Raw genomic sequence first — 20,723 nt, 5'->3', positions numbered from 1 at the left:
TTCTGTTCGGAGGGGTTGGGAACCAGAAGACGCGATGCTGAATTTCACTTGAGAGGCCATTCCGTTTTATTGTTGATGTTTACATTTTCAATCGTGTCCGCGTTTGACCCCCATGGGGGCGAATGGATGAGGGAGATGAGAGGTTTTCTCCTCTCTTCAGAGATCTAGGGGTCCAAGGCGGCGCTCTCCTTCGGCGAGAAAAACTTGCATTGCTCGGTACACCAAGTAGGCTCCTAACTGTTTACGCTGCCGCGCTGTCCACGTCTCCGACACGCCGTAGAACTCTCCTCGCTTCTCGTTAGTTAAGAGCCTGCATTTCGAGATCAATCAGAATTAGAAGTCCACTCATCGTGGGCATCCTGCCTCGTAAGAAATCGCAGACCCACCTATTGATGCCCAGAGCCTCGATCATGGCACCCTCCCTCGTGTAAGCTTCGACCGGGAGCACATTCTGGAAGACGTGCAGAGATATGACCCCGTGACCTTGTTCCCATATCCTGAGAATACGTTTGATTTTGTCTCCCGTTCTGGGAGTCTGGCCGTATTTCGGGGTGGTCTTCGATCCTTTCGTCGTGCCATTCCCGTTCCGGATTTCGAGAGCTTCGTAGAGGTGAGCGAATGGACGGGATCGTTTGCCTTTGCCAACGTAGAATATTCCCTTGACGAACACTTCCATCTGTAATCGAATAATTTCTATCTTTGGGCCAAATCCACTGAACGAGCAATGGGGAGACGAAGGGGGGAAATTAGCGAGGATTCCGGAATAACCGGGAAGACACGACAATATTACCATTTCGGGCAAACTCAAGTTCGCTGCTCTGAGCGGGAGGTTCTGGGTGACGCCAGAGTCTAGGAGAAGGTAGGTGAATGCGGTTTTGGCCGAGCCTTCTCGCCACCGCTTGTTAGGGTTCTGGAAAGATTCTTCCATCTGACGTTCCAGATTTGAATACGTTTCGAAAACCTGCTCGAAACGCATGCAGAGCTGATGAAGTTCCGATGGAAGAACCGAGCGGAGCTGGGAGGGTGATGGAGTGTGCATCGCTTGCTGCTTGAGACGGTGTAAGAGCCGGAGGTAGACCTGCACGGGGGGAGGATTAGCAACTTAGGAACCTCGAGATGAGATTAGAAATCTTGCAAAATAATCATCGGTGACCGTTCGTCACTTCTGATCGTTGAGCTCGAGATTCTCACCGCTCTAGTTTGTCGATTGACGGGTCCGGGCATTTCCCCATATTCAGTGAGCTTATGCCTGAGTTCATCATTGGAAAGTTTTACAAGATCCGGAGGGATAGCTTGCGAGATCGACGCTTGTACGACGTTCGCGGGTAATATCGAGCGTCTCGTGCCGTAGTGGTCTTCAAGTAGCATCAGCCCCGAGTCAGTGTCGCGGTGAACGACTTGGCAGCAGTCAGCCTCGGCGTGGCCTGAATCATGGATCGGAGCCCAATCATTTTCGATTTATTAATTTGAAATTGAGGGGAGTCTGAGCTCCCCTGGACTTTCGCATCCTGCTCGCATACGGAACTTACTGACGCAGTTTCCGTCAACTGCGGAGACGAAGCTCACTTCGTCGCCTATCGTCAACCGGACTTCGTTCCCCAGACGGAGATGTGCAAGTTGGTGGAGGTAGATGGGCCTTGTGGCATCGTTCACAGGCGCGGGGTTCATGCCGAGTTGTTTCAATTGTTCGTAGAGCTCCTCGTCGCTGAGGCACTTGAAGATAAAATTCTCATAGAATAATATTTTACTTTGCCCCGTTATATACGTACACGGAGGAGACACGCGCTAAGAATTCAGATGGAGAACTACAACTCTTCAATGCATTTCCACCTTCGATTTCATTCTAATCGAACACTCGAAGAACCAAGCCCCGTATCGAACTCTGAGGTATAATCGGGAATCCCGATCTCAGATTTCACCACAGGATCTCGCGTCCGAATCAGAGAATTTGTTTTTCAAAACATGAATAATCTTTCAGGAATATTTCGCCGCTGCTCCGTTCCAGCGGAATACAATACCTTAATGTATCTTTCGTAGCAAGCCTGGGTGAGGACCAAAACCTTTTAAAATTAGAGCAAGCACGTACTCTGGTCGAGTGTCGCTCAGTTCGGGAAACGCTATCTCATGAAAATGTTCGAATTACTAGTTATTTCACCTGGATGTTCTCAGGAAGAGGAGTTTTAACTGAACGAATCGAGTGGAAGGTAGCCCGGTCTCCTGCGTCGCGGTCTGCGGAGGAAAACGCAATTTTAGCCCGAGATCACATCGTGGAGTTGTCTGCGGGAAACTGGATCTTCAACCCGACGCAACCGCTTATAAAATGTCTATCCTGACGTCTGCCTATCGCTAGAGCGTGACGCGATGATCAGATTAGTGATCTATAGCTTCCTACTGAAGAGTACCCAGAGTGTAATCTTCGGTGAAAAGGGTGGACGAGAACGATTTCTGACGTTCCTGCAGAGTCGCCCGCAGGAGAAAGTCGTTCAGAGCCGCGACGCTATTTTCCCTAGTCCAGTTGAGGTTGTCGAGCTCAGCTGAAGTTCTAGAATCGTCCGAAGTTGTGGTTTTGGCGGATTCGAAACTAGATTCGCCAGAATCATCGCTTTCGTTTTTTTTGGGATCACCGCTTGGAGATTCATCCGAACTGAGATAAGCTAAAATCGAAACAGCCATCGTGACTGATTGCTCGGGACGGCAGAATCCGGCAATACTCCAAATTCGAGAAGTACCCACTACGAACGCATGTGAGCTCCGTATACACACCGAGGATTCCGGCAGCGACTTTCCCGAGACCGTCACGGAGATTTCGCACCACCCCTTTATCGGAAGGCGCTTGCACATCTTCATTCTCATCGTCGGGGTCCTCATTGAAACTGTCCGCGAGTCTTCGCCTCGCCCGACTCGTTCTCAACGGGGTTTGTTCCTCGGGAGAGTTCTCTGTGGATTTGAGCGGATAGCGAGAGACGTAAAGAGTCGATGGTGGTGTGGTCTCGACCAGATTGGACACCGATAGATCCGTCGAGGACTTTTCCTGGCAGAAGGCGCAGTTCAAGGGATCTGGAAGAGAGTTAACGGTTAATAGGATGAAGTCACACGTTTGGGGTATTTCGCTCCCGGATCAAGGATTACCAGCTGATAGACGGCGTGAAATTGATGTAGATCCGGCGTTGTAACTGGTGTTCGAGAGCGAACTCTTCTCGCTTCGCTCACATATAGTGGACAGACGATGTCTCTCACAAAGCCGTTTCGCGCCGAGCTCTCGCATCTGTAGTTCTCTCTGCAGATTCATAACGTGCTGCAATTGCTGATTGAGGGAAAATGATCGTAAGTACCTGCTCAACTCCTGGTCGGGGACATTGAGGGAATCGAGCCAGAAGTGATGCATCATAATGATGGAAACGGAGACTGTTTACAGTTCAGAGCTTATACAGACTTCGACGCAGTTCCTGTTTCCGGCTTCACGGGCCACCTCAATAACTGATTTTCCAGCTATATCCAACTCCATGGGATTTCCACCGTAGTCCAGGAGAACCTCCAGCACATCGGAAAGGCCCTCGCGAGCAGCGAAATGCAGGGCGGTTTGATGGTCTTGGTAGGAAAAGTAGTTGGGGTTTGCCTCAAGTTCCAGCAATTCCTCCAGGAACTAGATGGAGAAGAGTTAGTCAATCTGCAGCTCACCGAATCCTCAATCTAGAGGATCTACGGCGGCTCATTACTACGGAACTGATCGCATCCGTGCTCGTTACTCACCCAGAGTGGAGCGTTGAATTTGACAGCTGCGTAAAGTAGACTACCTTCTTCTGTTAGGTATTCGATGTCGCGACCCGCTGATATGATCCTGCGAAGCATGGGTGCATCGAATTTCTCGATGGAGGTTTTTAGATTCTCGAAAGTCAGAATTTCGGCATTACTGATGGAAGAGAAGAAAGAGGTCGCTAAGTTTCATGTGAATATCTCCACAACGCTATGTCCGCCGGGGATTCCCCTCTCTATCCCAACAACCAGTGACTCCCCGATTCCGAACAAATTCATGGGTGACATTCTCATTCGTGTGAACAACTGTCCTCCAACGGAATGCTTCGTTTCAAGCGACCAGCTGTCAGCCGTATTCAATCAAGAATCAAGAGCGCGCTCTTTTCTGTGCGAGCTGCCTCACAATGCCCTTTCGAGCCGTACATAGTCGCACCCTGGATTCAGCATACACCAAGCATCCGAATCTATCACTTTAAGAGGGGAAATCCCGAGCAACCCCGGATAAGCGACAGCGATAGTCACCTAGGGCCTTTCGCGTACGGATCCGGCTCATCTTTAACCTTCTGCTCCAACTGTTTGCTCAAAGTCGCCTTGCACAAAGAAGACAACATGATGTCATGGGTATTAGAGAATGGTTTCACACAATCACAATATTTTCGCTCAATATTCCAATATTCGAGTCGGGCGGAACAACTGACTCTACTCCGCTCTGTTTACAAATTTGAATATGGCAGAGCAGACGCCGGAGAGGACGATGACGCGGCGCTAGTATTTGATTTCGTAAACACTGGGAGCCGCCTGAGGGGCACAGACCGAGACTTGACCTTATCAGAATTTCGGCCACTTCCTCTCTCTCTCTGCAGAAATCGGTTCTCTCCTGGGTCGTTGGATCGAGGGAGGATGCGTGACCGAAACGCATCGTGCTTACCGCTGTTTAGGGTCAGAGAAATCATGCTCCAGATCGGATGTAAAGCCTCGAAATCTATCGATATCGAAACGGAATGGTCGCAAGAAATCGCTTCGAGGATCGATGAGGGGTTCGCCCTTCTCGTGATCAGCACTAGTTTATTCCATCAGCTCGTCTGTGAGGGGTCGATGAGGGTTTCGCGATAGTCCAAAGTCGAAGCCTCAGCCTGAACATTCGAGGAGAGCGTCCATCCGACTTCCGAGATGGTGAAAGTCGACCCGTCGTTTCATTCTTCCTTGCTCAGAGAGAGTTGGTGGACCACTCATAGACGAGCTCTGAGCCTCTATTGGTGGAAAACCAAGAAAACGTTTCGACCGTTGTTCCGGGACTGCGCATACAGGTTTTTCGTGTGAGGTTTGACTCCTGTGCCCCTGAGCTTGCTGACGCGCGGCCTCAAGTTTTTTCGAACTTTGAGAAATCCTTTCTACAGGTCCACAGTTCCCGCCGCCGACGTTCTCGCGTGTCCTCAACGCGAGCGGTTCCGGAAGGCCATCTGGCTGCTCCTCTGCATCCCTCTCGTGCTGTTGACACTCAGCGATCTCAAGCTGGTCGTGACTGAGTTCACCAAGTACCCCGTGAGCAGACTTTCCATTCCCGAGAGAAGGCTTACGGTGTCAACCTACGAATACCGACGCATTCGAAGCGGGGGCAAATCATGCGGTGGATGAATACCTCATAGGTCATCTATACTTCATAATTTTCGACCTCATAGGACATCTTTAAGTCATAATTTTCGACCTCATAGGTCATCTATACTTACGAGTACATAACCAACGACACCCTACTGTTCCCGGATGTGACGATTTGCAACGTCAATCCCTTCGCAAGAAGCAAGTTTTGTGATCAAGAGGGGCCTGCATGGACGGATCGAGACGTGTCCGAGAATAAGGGGAACGAGGAGCACGAAGATGTAGATGCACCCGATGCAGAGACAGGAAGCCTGTGGAAGCCATTCTGTCGCGAGAATCCAATGAATACAGCGATGTGGGTGGGATCTCCGAGAATATAGTTTTCCTCCTATATACTCCTCGTAGATACGTCCCCGAGCCGGGGGATCTGAACACCGCAGGCATCGAGCTGAATCTGGCATCTGAGTTTTTCAGATGCGAGTGGTTTTGCGGAACTTCGAATACGACCAATGAGTCGGCCAAGATCACTAATTCGGACGCACAAACAAAACTTTCGTATTGGGTGAAGAAGATGGCGGCCCTCGGAAAAGCTTCTCAGAAACTCCTCTTATCCATGGGACACAACGTGTCGAAGACCGTCGAAGCTTGCAGGCGAGTGGGTCTTCCGTCCAATCCGGATTCCTTAACTCGATTTTCTTTATACAACGCTTGGGATAAATTTTCCAGTTCTCGTTCGCAGTTACTCCAGCAACAGCTCATGTGGCGAAAGAGGCCAAGTGGAAAACTATTTCAATGAGGAAATAAATGACATCTACGGAACCTGTTTCTGTTTCCATTGCACTGGGAAACAGCCCGAAGAGTACTACCACTACGGGACCCTATCGAGTCCGCTCAGTGGGCTCGTCATGACCCTGAACACCGAATTGGAGGTAGCTCAAGGATTCTTGCGATGAGCTAAGGTCGAATCATCTTGATGTAATTTGACTGACCAATTGCCTAAACCCACCTGGACCGCTACTCGCAGGAATACTTCGAGAATTCTCATGAAATCGGCTTTGCTGTCCTCATCCATCAGCACGGGAAGAAATACTCGATGAGTTCGGACGCCGTGTTCGTTTCGCCAGGTTACGCCACTTTTATGGGCCTGGTGATGACGCAGAGTTCACACTTGCAGAAACCGTATCAGAACCCTTGCATCCGCGAATGGCCGGCCGTGTTCATGAAAGACGACTCGGTGCTGGGAGAAGACGTCAAGAAACGTTCCTACATGAGGTGATAACCGAATCAAATAAGTTTCGATTAATATTCTCATTGTGCCCTCATCCATCGTGTGCGAAGCAATACCGGAGTTTTCCTTCTCTTCTGCCATAACCCCAGAGAGGATTGTCTATCTTATTGCCTTGTGGATCTCACGATCGCACACTGCGCATGCATACCGACTGATACGTCAGTGAAGTTGGATCGTATCACGGTCGAGGACTACAAATACTGCTGGCAGTCCAATAAGAGGACCTGTTACGAAAATGTCAAACATAAGTATGGTCGACATGGTCTCGAGGTGCGTCGCGCGGAATTCCTGCTGCTGGGGGGGAGGGGGCGGAAGGCTGATGTATTTCTGAAAGATCTTTGGCGGGATAAGATATCCTCCGGAGTCCGAATGAGTGTCAACAGAAATCATTCTGCGTTCAGGAAACGTGCGGCTGTTTGCAAGAGTGTCGCATCGATTCCTATAGGAGCCGAGTTTCGATAGCCAATTTCACGCCGCACAACTCATCGACGAATGACAGCCTCGAATCTTCGATGTCTGAAGGTGAGTTTTCACTCCGGATCTTCCTGATTTTCCATTAGCGATGGGATAGGTGAGCGAGAGAGAACGGATTCTAGATTCGGTCAAGTCAAGTCGGTTAGCCGATGGCTTTCCTTCCAGCCCGTATCTATATTTATCATCAATCATTCACATACGAGCATGTTCGCGCAATCCCGAAATATACGGCCATTCGGGCTCTTGGCACTGTTGGGGCAATCAATGGAATGTACTTGGGACTTTCGTTCTACATAATATATCAGGTGGAGTAGAGGCCGACGGCTCCTTCATTGACTTGCGTCTCTTCAGGCATTTTTATTCTTCAAACTCCCGATTGACTGGATGTTCCGGTTCGCAGGCTCTAGACATAATCGTATTCAGTTGCCTCGACTTCCTCAACCGTCGTAAATTATTGAGGAAGCACAAAGGAAAAACCCGAACCAAGGGAATCCAAGCGACGGAAGGCGAAGCGATCAATTTCACTCGAGGATTCCTGAATTTCCCACGAGAAAACGATATTAAACAATATCAGAAACGCTTCACCCTATCCAAACGGGTCGGGACTCAGGAATCCGGGCTCCTCCATTAGGAGAGCCGTCGAGCTCCCCGCCGACGACATACCGACTCAGGGTAGCAAGTCGATGACTTCCAAGATTCCGAGCTAGCCCAAGGTCGTTACGTTTTTTGTGCTCGTCTCCGCACCTCTTGATCGAGTCGCGCGTCCGCTAAGATGCCCAGGAGGTTGACTCGCCTGCGGCATCGGCACGGGCGCGGCGTCGGTTGGCTCAGAGCTCGGAAATATTTGTCGGCGGCAGAAGATGTGCCGTGGAAGGGGGTGAGTTCCATCAGACTTTCTGGGGCTGATCGAAGATAAGATGCAATCTTCCACGATTTCTATGGAGATTTGACGCCAAACCACATGCCAAACCACGGAACCCAAATTAGGGTGAGGATACTCGGTAGACTTTCTTGACTCGGAAAAACGAGACAATCTTTCACTGTTTTCCCACATCGATCGGAGCGCGCGGGTTCAAGAAGTTCGCCCTGCCGGTTCTGATCGATGTCTATGCTCTTCTGTCTCTCCCGGCAGGTAGATAAATCAGTGCATTTCGCTGTCGAGAACTGCACTACAGAACTGATACCTCAGATGACAGCTCAAGAGTACATTCTGAAAGCGATAGATGATGCGGATTTCAAGAAGAAGATGTTCGCTTGTTTCGCACATCGACAGATCGAGAAATTGGTGAGTATCTCTTTACGTGGGATTACCCAAATCCCGACCATGAATTGTCGATTCACCGACGAGCGTTTTCGGCTATAAGCCTGTCCTTCAAGAAATAAGCGATCATTTCCAGCGCGAGTACGGCATCGGTGACGAGTACGCGAATCTGCGTTATAAGGTGGGCCTCGATTCGATTCTTCCACGCCAATTTGGGCGGTAGAAGAGAATCATTAGGCCCACGATACCTAACAACTTTTTCTCCGGCAGAAATGCGTGCGCGATGCGATCGAGCACGAGAAGCACTTCGGGCATAAGAAGGAATAGGAGGCCCGGAGCATTCCCCAGATAATCGCTGAATCGACTGGTTCCCGAAGTCTACGAATCTAACGCTCGCGAAGTCAGCGAGGACCAAGCAACTTCTGGGCTACCGCTCCTCCATGCGGAGGAAGCTTGGTCGGAGCTCCGTCGGGATGTCCCGAACCTTGTTTCATCTCAGCGAGAAGGAGCAGAAGACTCTTGATCCTCTCAGTCAGTCTATTCCTAAACTTCCCCCTCAATATTGAGACACTTGCGAATACAATAAAGGAGAAAGTCATAGTTCGTGATCCATTGGGGCTCGTAGATGATCGAGGTCATGTATTCTAATTGGTTGCCTCGAGCTTGGATTATTTTCCGGGGCCCGACGTACCTCGCTCAGGGTGACCTTTCGCGGACTGATTTTCATGAATTCGAAGGATGGGCTCCAATGAAAGCCGGAACGATCATCCTTCTTATCGGCAAGATCCCACATGCTCAGACAGGGGAGCTGGACGCCACCTCCGACGCTACGGAGCTCGATTATGGGTGCCCGAGTCCACCATCTCCATCTCTGAAGTTTCCTTCCGGGAGGAGGAGACATACCTAGTTCGCCGAGCTCTATCCACGTGCAAGTCGCTCATTATCCAAAATCGAGGTCAGGACGGACATTGCAAAAAAAAACAACCTCTGAAACGCGGCGCCTATTCGCAGTCTAGCTCTTCGTCTACAAACACGATTGTCTCGATTTTCGACTGCTCATTGTGTCCTGGAAAGCATCTATGAACGCCAGGAGAGCTAATTTTCGATCAAATTCACAGAGTCGAGCCTTTGGATGGATAAAGGCGGATGTCTGAGAGCAATGATGAGAGAGGATGAATACGATGACGAGAGGGCTCTACCCGCAATAGCTCGAAAACTCACACCGGAATCAGAAAACTGAAAGACTAGGTGAATTGATAAAATTCGAGATCCATCCTTGCGCCATTCATTGGTAGGCCTCCTGTCTTGTCCCGTCGGCGACGGGCTGTACTCATCGCCTGGTCATTGCATTCTACACCGCTGCTGGGAACCGAGCGGCTCTTGATACCTAGGACATACGATCCACAATTAGGCTGTAATGACGACCCGCTCTCGATGGCTTGTAGTTCATCGCTCACCCCGATCATCATCATCGGGGTGTTCCTCGGGTCTTCTCCCTCTCCTGATCCGCCCCCTTGATCTCTCGCAGACTTTTCCCCGAACCCGCATTATCCGCATTGAAAACACAGAAGATTCTGGTACAATAAATAACAAAATACTCGGATGTGTTTTATTGACGCTTTCAGATGTTGTTTCATGCATTCTCGGTATATATTTCACCTCTAAGTGTTCGTCCCACTCCGTCCCCTCTTGGTCAAACTGCGGTTTCACAACATGATCTTCATAAATTCTATGGAATAGGTTAGATGGGAGCCGACCCCATCATCGGTTAACTTAACAATGTTCCAAGATCTTCAGCGCGAGAGCACGTGTTTGGTTTCAAAGCTGTAGGACTCGGGAGAGGGTACCCGATTCGTTTTCACTGCCTCCATTCCTGAAGAGTACTCCCCTTTGGAACGATTATGCACAACGTAAGAACAACGGGTGGTTAATAAACTTTTCTCCATCTCCATCCGCGAAATAGTTCCTATCATCATCATCGTTGTAATAAACATTGTTCAACCAGAACCAACAGTAGATAGGCGGTAATGGCATTCACATGGTAGCTTCCAACAACATCTCTTTGATGTTAATCATCTCATCTCATGATTATATACAAACAATCATCAAATCTTCAGACTCTTGATCTCGTGCACCATATCCGCGGAAGCGTCTTCCTTTTATCACGATTATCGTAGTTCGCATTGATAAGACATTCTCGGTTTGCCAAAGTGGAGGAACGTTGAATGTACGTGGTAGAAAATGGTTCCGACACCTCGATCGAGATTGATTCACACGATTGAGCGTTACCGGAAGAATTGCACCGGTTCGGAGCTGTCACAAGTCGAATCCATCTCTGATTTCGAAGTCATTCCAAAAGGGAAGAAATGTGCTGATCCACCGATTATTTCGATATTCCTGAATTTTTTCGCTCGAACTCACTGCTTCAGCGTTGCACTTATGCTATGGGCCGCAGCGCAGCGCGGCAGGGCACGCTGGTACGATACATAGATGGATCCCTCAAACGGAAGCCTAATCGTTTTTCGCCGTGGGCTCGGCGTCGCCAAAATATGCAATTTCATGAATGGAAGTGCTGGCTTCCGAAGAATCGTTCGATGCTCTCTTCTTCCTGCTTCATTCCGACTCGACCGTGGTCATTTTCAATAAACTTCTTCTCGGAACCTTCGATGATGTGGTGCGAGTCCACTCAGCTGGCTGCTGTGTGGATCGCTCGTTGTTGTATAAATGCCGCGGGAACAGTACAAGGAACGCCGTGTGCTTGTTACAACGCTAGATGAAGGGACAGTAGTGTAGTTTTAATGCCGGTTAACAATTTGAGGCGCGACCAAGAGCTCTTTGGCGCTAAAGAATATTGCACAAACATTCCCTGAGCGGCTCTGCGAGAAACTAGAATGATTCGAAATTTCCTCTCACGTCGCTGCATGATTCACTCAAATTTTTGGTGGGCTTGCTCACTTAATATCGCGCCGCAGCGATTGGATGCACGTTATTCTCACTCGATATGAATGCATATTAAATTGGTATCTAACGACAGCGGTAGTCTATAAACTCAACGCATCAAGCGAACCCTCTTCTGACTTAACTACTCGGGAGATGAGGGGCAAAATACATATATGTAAGTATATATATATTCATATAGGGAGTCTGTAAACGGATGTAAATATTGCTACGGCTGCCGTTCGTGTCTCTTGGCCGACTCAAGCCCACTGAAGCCGGAAACCTAGGACCTTTAAGGCAGAACACATGTACTCGTCCGTAGAAGGACGTCGATCCGCGGCTTCAAGCAGTAGTCTTTCGAGGAACCGCTTGGCTCACAGATATCGAGATATCTTATGCGTGCTCCGTCTCCTACCAAAACTAGCTCGACTCTAAGAGAAGAAATTGAACTAAAACAACGGAGCACGTCGTCTGCAATATTATTATTTAACAACTAATCTCCTTTTGCCTACCTCCTTCGTCCCCCCCCCCTTAACGCAAACATTGTCCCTTGGCGACTCGAAACCAGCAGCTACGTATAACGCACATATGCGATAGTCCATCGTCGAGTCACGCCATCGTCTTCACTGAACCTTTATCACGTCGCGGCTTCTCGTTGTCGTAATCCGAGAGCTATGCTCGCTACCCAGTCGTCGCTTACGCTTCACCAATAATCGTTATCACAGTGACTTCCGGAACATTATTGGCTCGACAAATAATGTCGGCGCTCGTCGGTGATCAGCGTTTCCTCTCACAGGTCTTCTGGTCAATGTATCAAAATACTTCTCCCTCAAGTGTCACTGCGCGTCTATCCTGTTCGCTCCTCTGGTTGCCTAATCGGCCCTGTCTCCGTCCTCAGCTCGATGTCTCCAACTCCTCGCCTCACTGTCTTCAACTCCTCGCCTCAGTGATTTGTAGGAACTTCGGCCAACCGTCCCAGGAGGCCTCTTCCGCACCGTGGCAGTCCTCGAATCCTGTCATCAGGTCTCCTCGTCAGTGTTTCATCTGATTTGACGGCAGTTCCCAAAGCTTGAAGTTCATGCGTGGGGTATTCTCTTCCCGTTTCACCGATTGCAGAGGAATCTCAGATCGATGCTCTCCAATGTACACGAGTTTACATTAGGTTTCGACGGGTGCCGGGGCAGTCGTCGTCAGTAACAGACACGACAACGACGGCGACGGCTCGTGACGCTCCGCGCGGCCCCACTCCGTCTACAATTGGAAGATGCCTAAAATAACCCTAAACAACTTATATATACATTGTAGATCGGGCGACCACTAGACCCGCACTCGCTTCTGCACCATGTTATCACCATTCGCCTGGCGTTTACGTCCGCGGGTCATCATGCTGTGCTCTTTACTCGAGGCCGCGACGGCGAGACCTTCCAAAGGCTCACTATTGATCCTGGCCGAAGCCACAGAAACAGATTTGCTGCCGCAACTGCTGCTGCTCACACCGCTGCTGCTGCTACTGCTGCTGCTGCAGCTGCCGCTATTTTTGTTGTTGTTGCACAGCTCGAACTTGAATTTGAGAGGTTCCACTTGAATGACCGTGAATTCGGCTCTGATGAGACTGTTCGAACGCGGATTCCGGATCGGCTCCGGCTGGCGTTTCTTCTGTGGCTGAGGAGACATCGAAGACGACAAGGTTTCCAGGTAAGCGGACACTTTCGTCTCGGGAAACGTAAATACGGACGGCGCCGCTGAAGACGCCGAGGAACTCGAGAGGGGCATCCCCGTCGACGACGACGAGACGTTTCGGGCGGCAGAACTAGGGTTCGAGTTCCGACTCGACGCACAACTCGACGACGACGTCGAAGTCGACGTCGAGTCCGACGATTTCTTCAACATACGCCGTTGGGCCAACGACGCCGAATTGACCTCTGCGAGGCGGAATCCGCCGCGGGTGGCCAAATGGAAGGCATCGAACGTGGCTCGGAAGCCTCCTTCCTTCTCCTTGACAGTCGGTGGCATGCATAGATCTCCGTGCAGAACTTCAGGCGTTGCCAATGGCGTTCGGAGATTCTTTTTGTTGGCGCTGTTGAGCCAGCAATGACTTCGAACCTCGGACATGGTAAGACGATCCGATGGGTTGACGGTGAGAAGACCCTGGACGATCTCCTTCGCGTCCTTCGACACGACGTCCCATTGAGTTGAACTCAAGTTGAAGTCACCAGCTGTGATGCGTTTCATGATCGCCGCCGACGAAGTATCTCTGCTCGGACTGTGGAAGGGACTCCGTCCGGAGAGCATGGCGTACTGAAAGTTAATGCTTCCTTTAGTTTTTCCCGAAAATCGGTTCCAAAAATCGCTCGATGAATAAACCCCCTATTCGTATGATTTTCATGAATCCCGGTATTTCATATGTATGTCGAATAAATATCACTTCGGCGAGAGGAAATGAGAAAATTACTCACGAGGATCACGCCCAGACTCCAGAGGTCGCATTGCTCGTTGTAGCCCTGCGCGGTCTTGTCGTGCGCTTGGTTCAGAACTTCGGGAGCCGCGTAGCTCACGGTGAAGCAAGGAGTCTTCATGAGCTCCTCGTCTGGTTTGTATCGTGCAAAGCCGAAATCTACGACTTTGATGGCGGACTTGTCGGCAGTGAATAGGAGGTTCTCCGGCTTCAGATCTCGGTGGACTATGTTTTTCTTGTGCATAAAGTTTACGGCGGACACCAATCGCTTGAATATTTTCCGGGCCTCGTTCTCAGTGAAGCGAGACTTCTGGCTGATCATTTTGAAGAGCTCGCCTCCACTCAGGAGTTCTGTGACTATGTACGTGTGATACTCGTCCTGGAACACGTCCACCAAATCAACGACGTTCGGATGGCCCTGACACACTCGAAGTATTTGAACCTCGCGAGAGGTATCGATACGTCTGGACACAATCTTCACGGCTCGAACGGCTTTCGTCTTTTTGTGCACACATTTCCTACAAACTGAGAATGAGCCATCTCCGAGGAAACTCGACTCTTCGACCTGGAGTTCGTACTCGCGGAAAAACGTCGAATTCGCAAATTTCGCAGCGACGAGTTCGTTGATTTTCGGTTTCGTAGCGGTCTGAGCTTCGCTGACCATGAGATCTTTCGAGAGGGTGTTGTTGGAGAATAACACCGATGGAGCGATGTACGAATAACCTTTGAACAGGTCGTGCAGGTCGGTTTCCGAGCAATTGGGCACGCCGGCTGGCGAGTCAATCACCGGAACCATTGAAGTGAATTCCTCGGAGAAGTTACTCAAATCCATCTCATCTGGAAGAGAAATTTCACATGAGCTTTTCGATTCTCCAGCGAAGAGAAGACGTGTGACGGCCAGCTGATCATCTTATCTCAAGAGCTCATCTTCAGCCACGGCGCAGCTAAAACTGACGCCGTTGGGGGGATCCCGATCCCGAACGAGATAAGCGACTCGATAGACGATCAAACAGAGTGCGAGTAGCTCAGAAAATCCGGACCCGAGCAGACGGCTAGTCCGCCTCAAGAAAATCGATACGAGAAGACGATCGCCGGCACCGAAGGAGGAAAAATATTTCTAGTTTACTCACTGCTTATCTTTGGAACAAACGGAGCCTTGAGCTCTTTCTTGCTCAGGGCGATCCAATCCATCCCGCGGAAGAACCGATGATTTTTCAGCTCGTCGGAGCCTCGGCAACCTCCACCGAGCCGCTTCGTGGGATCCTTGATGAGCAACTTCTCGATGAAGTCCCTCGCGTCGGGTGACACTGAGGCCGGTATCGGTGGTTGATTTTTGAGGATGCGTTTCGAGATCTCAGCTTGATTGTTTCGTTCGCCTTCGACGGTGAACGGCGACGCTCCAGTGAGCAATTCATACGTCAGAACTCCTACCGACCACCAGTCCGCGCAGTAGTCGTGGCCGTTGGTTCCTGCCTTCACAACTTCTGGCGCCATATATTCAATAGTTCCACAAAACGAGAAAGTCCTCTGATTGTGATCGCAAACAAATTCTTTGCTCAAGCCGAAATCGGTCAGCACGATGTGACCGTCGGCGTCGAGCAGAATGTTCTCGAGCTTGATGTCGCGGTAGATGATACCCAGCTTGTGCAGCTGTTCAAGGGCGAGAATTAATTCGCCGATGAAGAACCTCACTTGATTTTCGGTGAAGTGCTCTCGCTGGTAGAGATGTGTGAAGAGTTCTCCGCCGCGGACAAAATCTGGGGACGAAGAATTCAAACAGATGTCAGAACAGCGAGTCGATTCTCCGATTCCGTCAGGTGCAACAAGGGGGGGGGGATCGATGGAATCTAGGGATCGATGGAAAAGCGGGAGAGATATGCATTTCCCCCCTCTCCCCCTCGCTTTTCTCCGCATCGGCTCCGGTTCAAGCATTCCAAGGAGGGAGGATCAGTACTCACCGAGAACGAGATGTAACTTGGCTTTCGATTGGAAGGCATAGTGTAGCGTGGCAAGGAATGGGGAATCACGGATCGCTTCGAGCACCTGCCGCTCCGTACGGGTGTGTTCGAGGGTCTTCTGCTTCTGAATGATCGAAGCTTTCTTGAGGATCTTCATGGCGTACAACTTGTTCTTGTCGAGACCTCCGATCTTCCGCACCAAGTACACCTTGCCGTATGCTGGAATGAAGCATTGTTGTTCGTTAGCACGAAATCAGTCGGGTTAGACTCATCGTGGGCCATGGATGATTTTGATAACATTTCTCGTCGAGCAGTCGAAACTGGATAACGCAGGAGAGATTCCTTATTCTGGGCGGAACCAGAACGGAGCGTCCTCTCCTCGCCGAACATCGATCGACTTCGCACTACTTCGAGAATTACCGACTTCTTCGTCCGACCGTCGCGGAAAAACGACTTCGCGGCCTCCCGAAAACAGCATATGTAACCCCATGCACGCCTACGAGTCTTTTGTGCGGGGCTCCTTGTATGTTCGGCGAAGAGAATATTTCGAGCCGCCACCGCCAACTCGAGAAGAGCGTTATGTTCTCGAGATCTGAACATATGCTACGTGACGTAACGGTGGCCATATACAATATGCGGCTGACGCGCAGAAGCGCGTTCTCGACGCACGTTCACAGGTAGGCATGCGAGAAGCGCTCGAGAGGTCGACAGAAGTCCATCGGATGAGGGCTTACCTCTTCCAAGGACTTTCCACTATTTTTCATACCACTTCGATCGAGATTGCTAGAAGGAGCGGTTCCGGCGCTCATGGCCCTGACTGTGAGTACCCTACGCGCCGGGACTTCTTCTTTTTGGCCTTGGAACCGCTAGAAGCTCGAATTGTATAATCCGTAAACAACAAGCGCGGATCTTTCATATCACTCTTCTTTTTTCGCTCAACGTGAAGTTCCACTCGGGACTTTTCCAAACCGTGAGCGGAATTAACTGCGAGGAAGTCCCCTGGCGTCTGGCCGACTAGTCGCTCGCTCGCTTGCGCGGCACCGCTCGCAGCCGCCAGTCAGCCCCGCGTGCTGCCCGCGGGAGCGGAGCCGTTGCTGCTGCTGCTGCCGCCGCCGCTGTTGTAACCCTGACCCAAAGCGCAAGTGGGTCAGACGTCGGTCCGCAGCAACGCTTTCGGCGAGCGATCACGGTAGGAGAGTGGTGATCCGGAGAACGGGACACCCCACCGATTTTCGTTCCAACTCGTGGAATTACGCGGATCGTGTCAGCGGATACAGCATGACCCGAGAGAGCGACACGTTCTACGCTTGTTGTTCCGATGAAAGCCGGAAGTGGTGCAACAGAGAGAAATCCCAACGTATTTGTTGGCCTGATGTCAATTTCTTTTCTGTCGCAGATCGCAAAATACTGTCATTGAGCTCGGCTCGATCGTCGCGATGATTTTCCCGGAGTCGCAGCAATGGCTGCGTCGGGAACCCGAGTGCCGGGACGAGCGAAGGATGGCCGCATAGAGAGGCCGTTCTGGGTCGGCTATAGGGCTGCTGGAAGGTGTTCGGGAATCGCGAGATGGAAATACGTCTGACAGAGGAATTCCAAGCGGATCCGCAACCCCTTCCGACGTCTTTCCTTCGGGCGGCCGGTTGTTGCCATGTCTCGTCGTCGGTGATCGGCACAGTGAAGTTTTCTGGCAAACCAAAACTCGTGCTCGAGGAGCGCGATTCTCAGGGCACGAACGAGTGCGCCGTGCTTCGGAAACGAACGCGCGGTCCTACGCAGAATTACAATGTAGGGGTAATCGAGCCGGTCTAATCACATCATCTGAGCAGCCATTCAGACTGGCAGATCGGTGGCTGGTGAACCCAGCTCGGCGAATATATGTACGAGTACACTAGCGAAACTGGGTCAGATGGTCAAGTGTCGTAACCAAGCGCAAATTCCACTGAGGCCACGGCTACCTCTGAGGCGCATATCCTCGGTCGAGGAGGTGGGCCGACGGAAATGCGCTTTCCCATATCCCGAACGAGACGCTCGACAGGGAGGCCACGCGCGGTCGCAATCGTGCTGATATCGTTGTTCACTTGTCTCGTGAACGATTTTTTCGTCGTATTCCCCTTTCTCCCTTGGAATGGACACAGATTCCTCTGGTGGCTGCCGACGTCGCCGGTACAATTCTTGGAGCGGTTACTCAAACAAAACGCGCGTTGCATCCTTCGGTTACGGAATATAATCAAGCGCACAACCGGAACCGCCGATTCCGGGCGTCCTGCGGACCCTCATAGCTCTTGGTCGTTCGGTCGGCCGGCGTCGTTGTCTGTCGGCCGTCCGTCCGCCCGCTCGTTCGGACGGTTGGCTCGGAGGCAGGCTAGCGGCAGGCAAGCAGGCGACTGCTGTGCTAGATTTTGGATGCGTTGCGCATGCGCGAACACCAACTTGACCCTGTTTTTACCGGCGGAAGAATTTTGCGATTTCTTCGTTCCTCTTCTTCCCCTTCTCGCCGTTTTCTTATCCTCATTTTCATCATCACTCTTCTCAGCTCCGTTCCGTTTACTCGGCGGCAACGACGATCGCGCTATCCGCCGTGGTCTTAACCTTTTTCGAAACTTATTCCCCTCGACGGAAACGCGATTCCCAGCCCACGACATGAAGAGAAAAAATTCATTCAAACGAGAATCCGTTAATTATTCTACATTCCGCGCGAGGAGGTTCTACAGTCGGTCGGAAGAGACGTTTTATTGTACGGATACTTTGGCCGGCTACCAATTGCGCGATCGTACCGCGCAACCGGAAGGGAAAAAATGGCTCGACAATCGCGCTCGCTCGCTGCGCGACGGAAACCGCAAACGTCCACGAAGGTGTTCGAAGGGAGTGATGAGGCCGAATGACGGGGCATGGTACGCACGCAACCGTCGAAGAACACAAGAGCGGTGACCGGACAAGGGAGCGGTCGGGAGTGGGGAGGAGATCGGAGACTCCAGCGTCCCCCCTCCGCTCCTTCCGACGGACGCAAACGTCTCGGGTGGTGAAAAAGGAACTGCTGGGTAGGACCCTTCCCGAATTGCTCGGCTCTTCAGGGCGCGCAAAGCAATTGTCGAAGGAAGGAGACCTGGTCGCTCGGTTCATTCATTCGTTCGTTCGCTCGTCCGTCTGTCTGTCTGACAGTGCGCAGTTGTTGACGGTAATAAGAAGGAAGCGACTTTCTCTCAAGGACGTTGTTCGTCGCGTTGAAGCGCCTTGGCTCGCGAAGCAATACATCGCGATCCAGCCATCCAAGAAAGCACGAGCATCGACGTCCAGCCGTCCCGTCTTTCGTTGTCGTCGTTGTTTCTGCCGCCGCCGCCTTCGCCACCACCACCGTCGGCGCAACCGACGTCGCTGTCAGCTGGCTCGAGAAAGCCTTGTTTCATCGAAACCGTCGATCGCTTGCGCTATCCTGCTTGCAGGCGTGCAATACCAGAAGCCGAAATGGGCTGTCATGACTCGCGAGACATGTCTACGTCTACGACATGTTCCGATAGGCTCTGCTTCCAGAAACTCGAAATAATAAACAAGTTGGAGGCGACAAAGGATTCCCTCAACTTCCTCCGACCATCGACGATTTCATCATCGGACTTGAGACGGCTCTATCCATTCTGACGCAAAAGCGGCTAGAACGGATCTCGAACGGAAAAAAGTCGACGGAAGAACGGCGGCTGCGAAGATGACGCGGGGACGCGGCATCCTTTGCGATGCTCGCTTATCTTTGCCGATGTCGTCGTAAGCCACGGCGGCGGCGGTTCACTCGTTGAAGCCGCTGCCGACTCTGAAGTGGCTGGCCGGAGCAGCTTTGCTTGCTGATGATGATATCTCCGGCCGAAGTTCTGACCTAGTGCCATGGCCCACATCCGAGGAGGAGCAGCGGCACCACCACCACCGCCAGCAACAACGACGAAGACGCAAACGTCCACGACTCCGGCGTGGAGCAACCAGAAAAGCCGGAGCGGAACTGCAGTGACAGGCTCCGTTGCCTCTTTCAGTCACCGCTAATGTCTCGGATCCCAGAAGATTTTCGCGCATTGGCTTGCTCGGTCGCCCGCTTTTGACGTTCTGTCGCAGCATACACGTTTCCGAAGCTCTGACACGGAAAACTCGCGGCGAAACTATGTTTCGACTGGAGTCTACAGCTCCCTGACCCACTCCCCGGACCCTCGAAGATTCATTCGAATATTCCCCCCGGAACTTCGCCACTTCCGTTTTTTCCACTCGACCGAGGGTTGAGACCAGCATGGGAAGGATCGGGAACGCGGGCGCGATTATCACGGGGACGGATCGAGTCTCAAGCCGAAATGAGAAAAAATGAAATAACTCACCTCCAGTGCCGAGCACCCGTAGCAGCTCGAAGTCGTTCATCCCGACGTACTCTCCGTATCGTTCAGGCATGTTCACTGAAAAATAGAAAGAAAAAATGATTTAGACGGAATCCGATGGGTATCCTGTCAACATTTTCAGAATCGCTGTTGTTTTCGTTCGAGCGACTTCGTCCCGTGGATCGAAGAAAACCGACACGAAGCCGCCTCGTACTCGCTTCCTTCGGATACGTCCGGCCTTGCGTACGTCGAAACGTCCATAGATAGATCGAGGCGTATTTGTGAGAATTCTAAAGCGAGGAACGCTCACTCTGTGTATCTTCAGCGCACGACAGCGGCGGCTTGCAAATCTCAAATTCCTCCCCTGCGGACGTCCGCGTCGACACTTCCATATCAGCCCCCATGATATGAACAAACGCCCATTGAACGCCACCCGACCATTTACGAGCGCGATTTCGAGAGGCCCGGAAAAAGCGTTCGCTGGCAAGGTGACCTGGCTTCATTATTCACCGCTAAGATCACTCATCTCCAACAACCTTAATCCTAATGGCGCGGCGGTCGCCGTCGCAGCAAGAGACGGTAACAACGATGATGTCAACAACGGCGAAAACACTCCTCACAGGTGAAACGCGGGGACAGCTCCGTCGCAAGAGGAATT

General features: G+C 51.3%; 2 protein-coding genes across 2 annotated transcripts; both read right to left on the bottom strand.

The window, feature by feature from the left end:
* Positions 1 to 156: 156 nt before the first annotated feature.
* Positions 157 to 4,364, bottom strand: LOC100907143 (uncharacterized). Its single transcript, XM_029111816.1, is given in 10 exon segments — positions 157 to 310; positions 387 to 676; positions 791 to 1,078; positions 1,192 to 1,713; positions 2,156 to 2,229; positions 2,403 to 2,654; positions 2,764 to 3,304; positions 3,434 to 3,643; positions 3,751 to 3,910; positions 4,294 to 4,364. Coding segments are annotated over 10 exon segments (2,562 nt in total).
* An 8,262-nt stretch (positions 4,365 to 12,626) lies between these two features.
* Positions 12,627 to 20,135, bottom strand: LOC100902277 (ribosomal protein S6 kinase alpha-5). The gene is made up of 6 exons (XM_029111815.1): positions 20,069 to 20,135; positions 15,723 to 15,941; positions 14,895 to 15,521; positions 13,766 to 14,601; positions 12,862 to 13,607; positions 12,627 to 12,753 (listed from the first exon to the last, which is right to left on the bottom strand). Exons 1-6 carry the CDS (start codon positions 20,106 to 20,108, stop codon positions 12,627 to 12,629), a joined length of 2,595 nt encoding a protein of 864 aa, XP_028967648.1. The 5' UTR covers positions 20,109 to 20,135.
* Positions 20,136 to 20,723: the final 588 nt, after the last annotated feature.

Source organism: Galendromus occidentalis, unplaced genomic scaffold (genome assembly GCF_000255335.2).
Source record: "Galendromus occidentalis unplaced genomic scaffold, Mocc_1.1 scf7180000077471, whole genome shotgun sequence".
NCBI classification, from domain to species: Eukaryota; Metazoa; Arthropoda; class Arachnida; order Mesostigmata; family Phytoseiidae; genus Galendromus; species Galendromus occidentalis.
This window is presented reverse-complemented; position numbering and strand designations above follow the sequence as displayed.

Bases quoted from the DNA above. Each gene is read 5' to 3' on its own strand.
- LOC100902277 (XM_029111815.1), bottom strand. From the start codon at position 20,108: ATGAACGACTTCGAGCTGCTACGGGTGCTCGGCACTGGAG. The intron at 15,522-15,722 runs GTGAGTACTGAT...CTTCGTCCCCAG, and splicing joins CAAGTTACATCTCGTTCTCG to ATTTTGTCCGCGGCGGAGAA. The intron at 12,754-12,861 runs GTGCAACAACAA...GGCTTCGGCCAG, and splicing joins CTCAAATTCAAGTTCGAGCT to GATCAATAGTGAGCCTTTGG.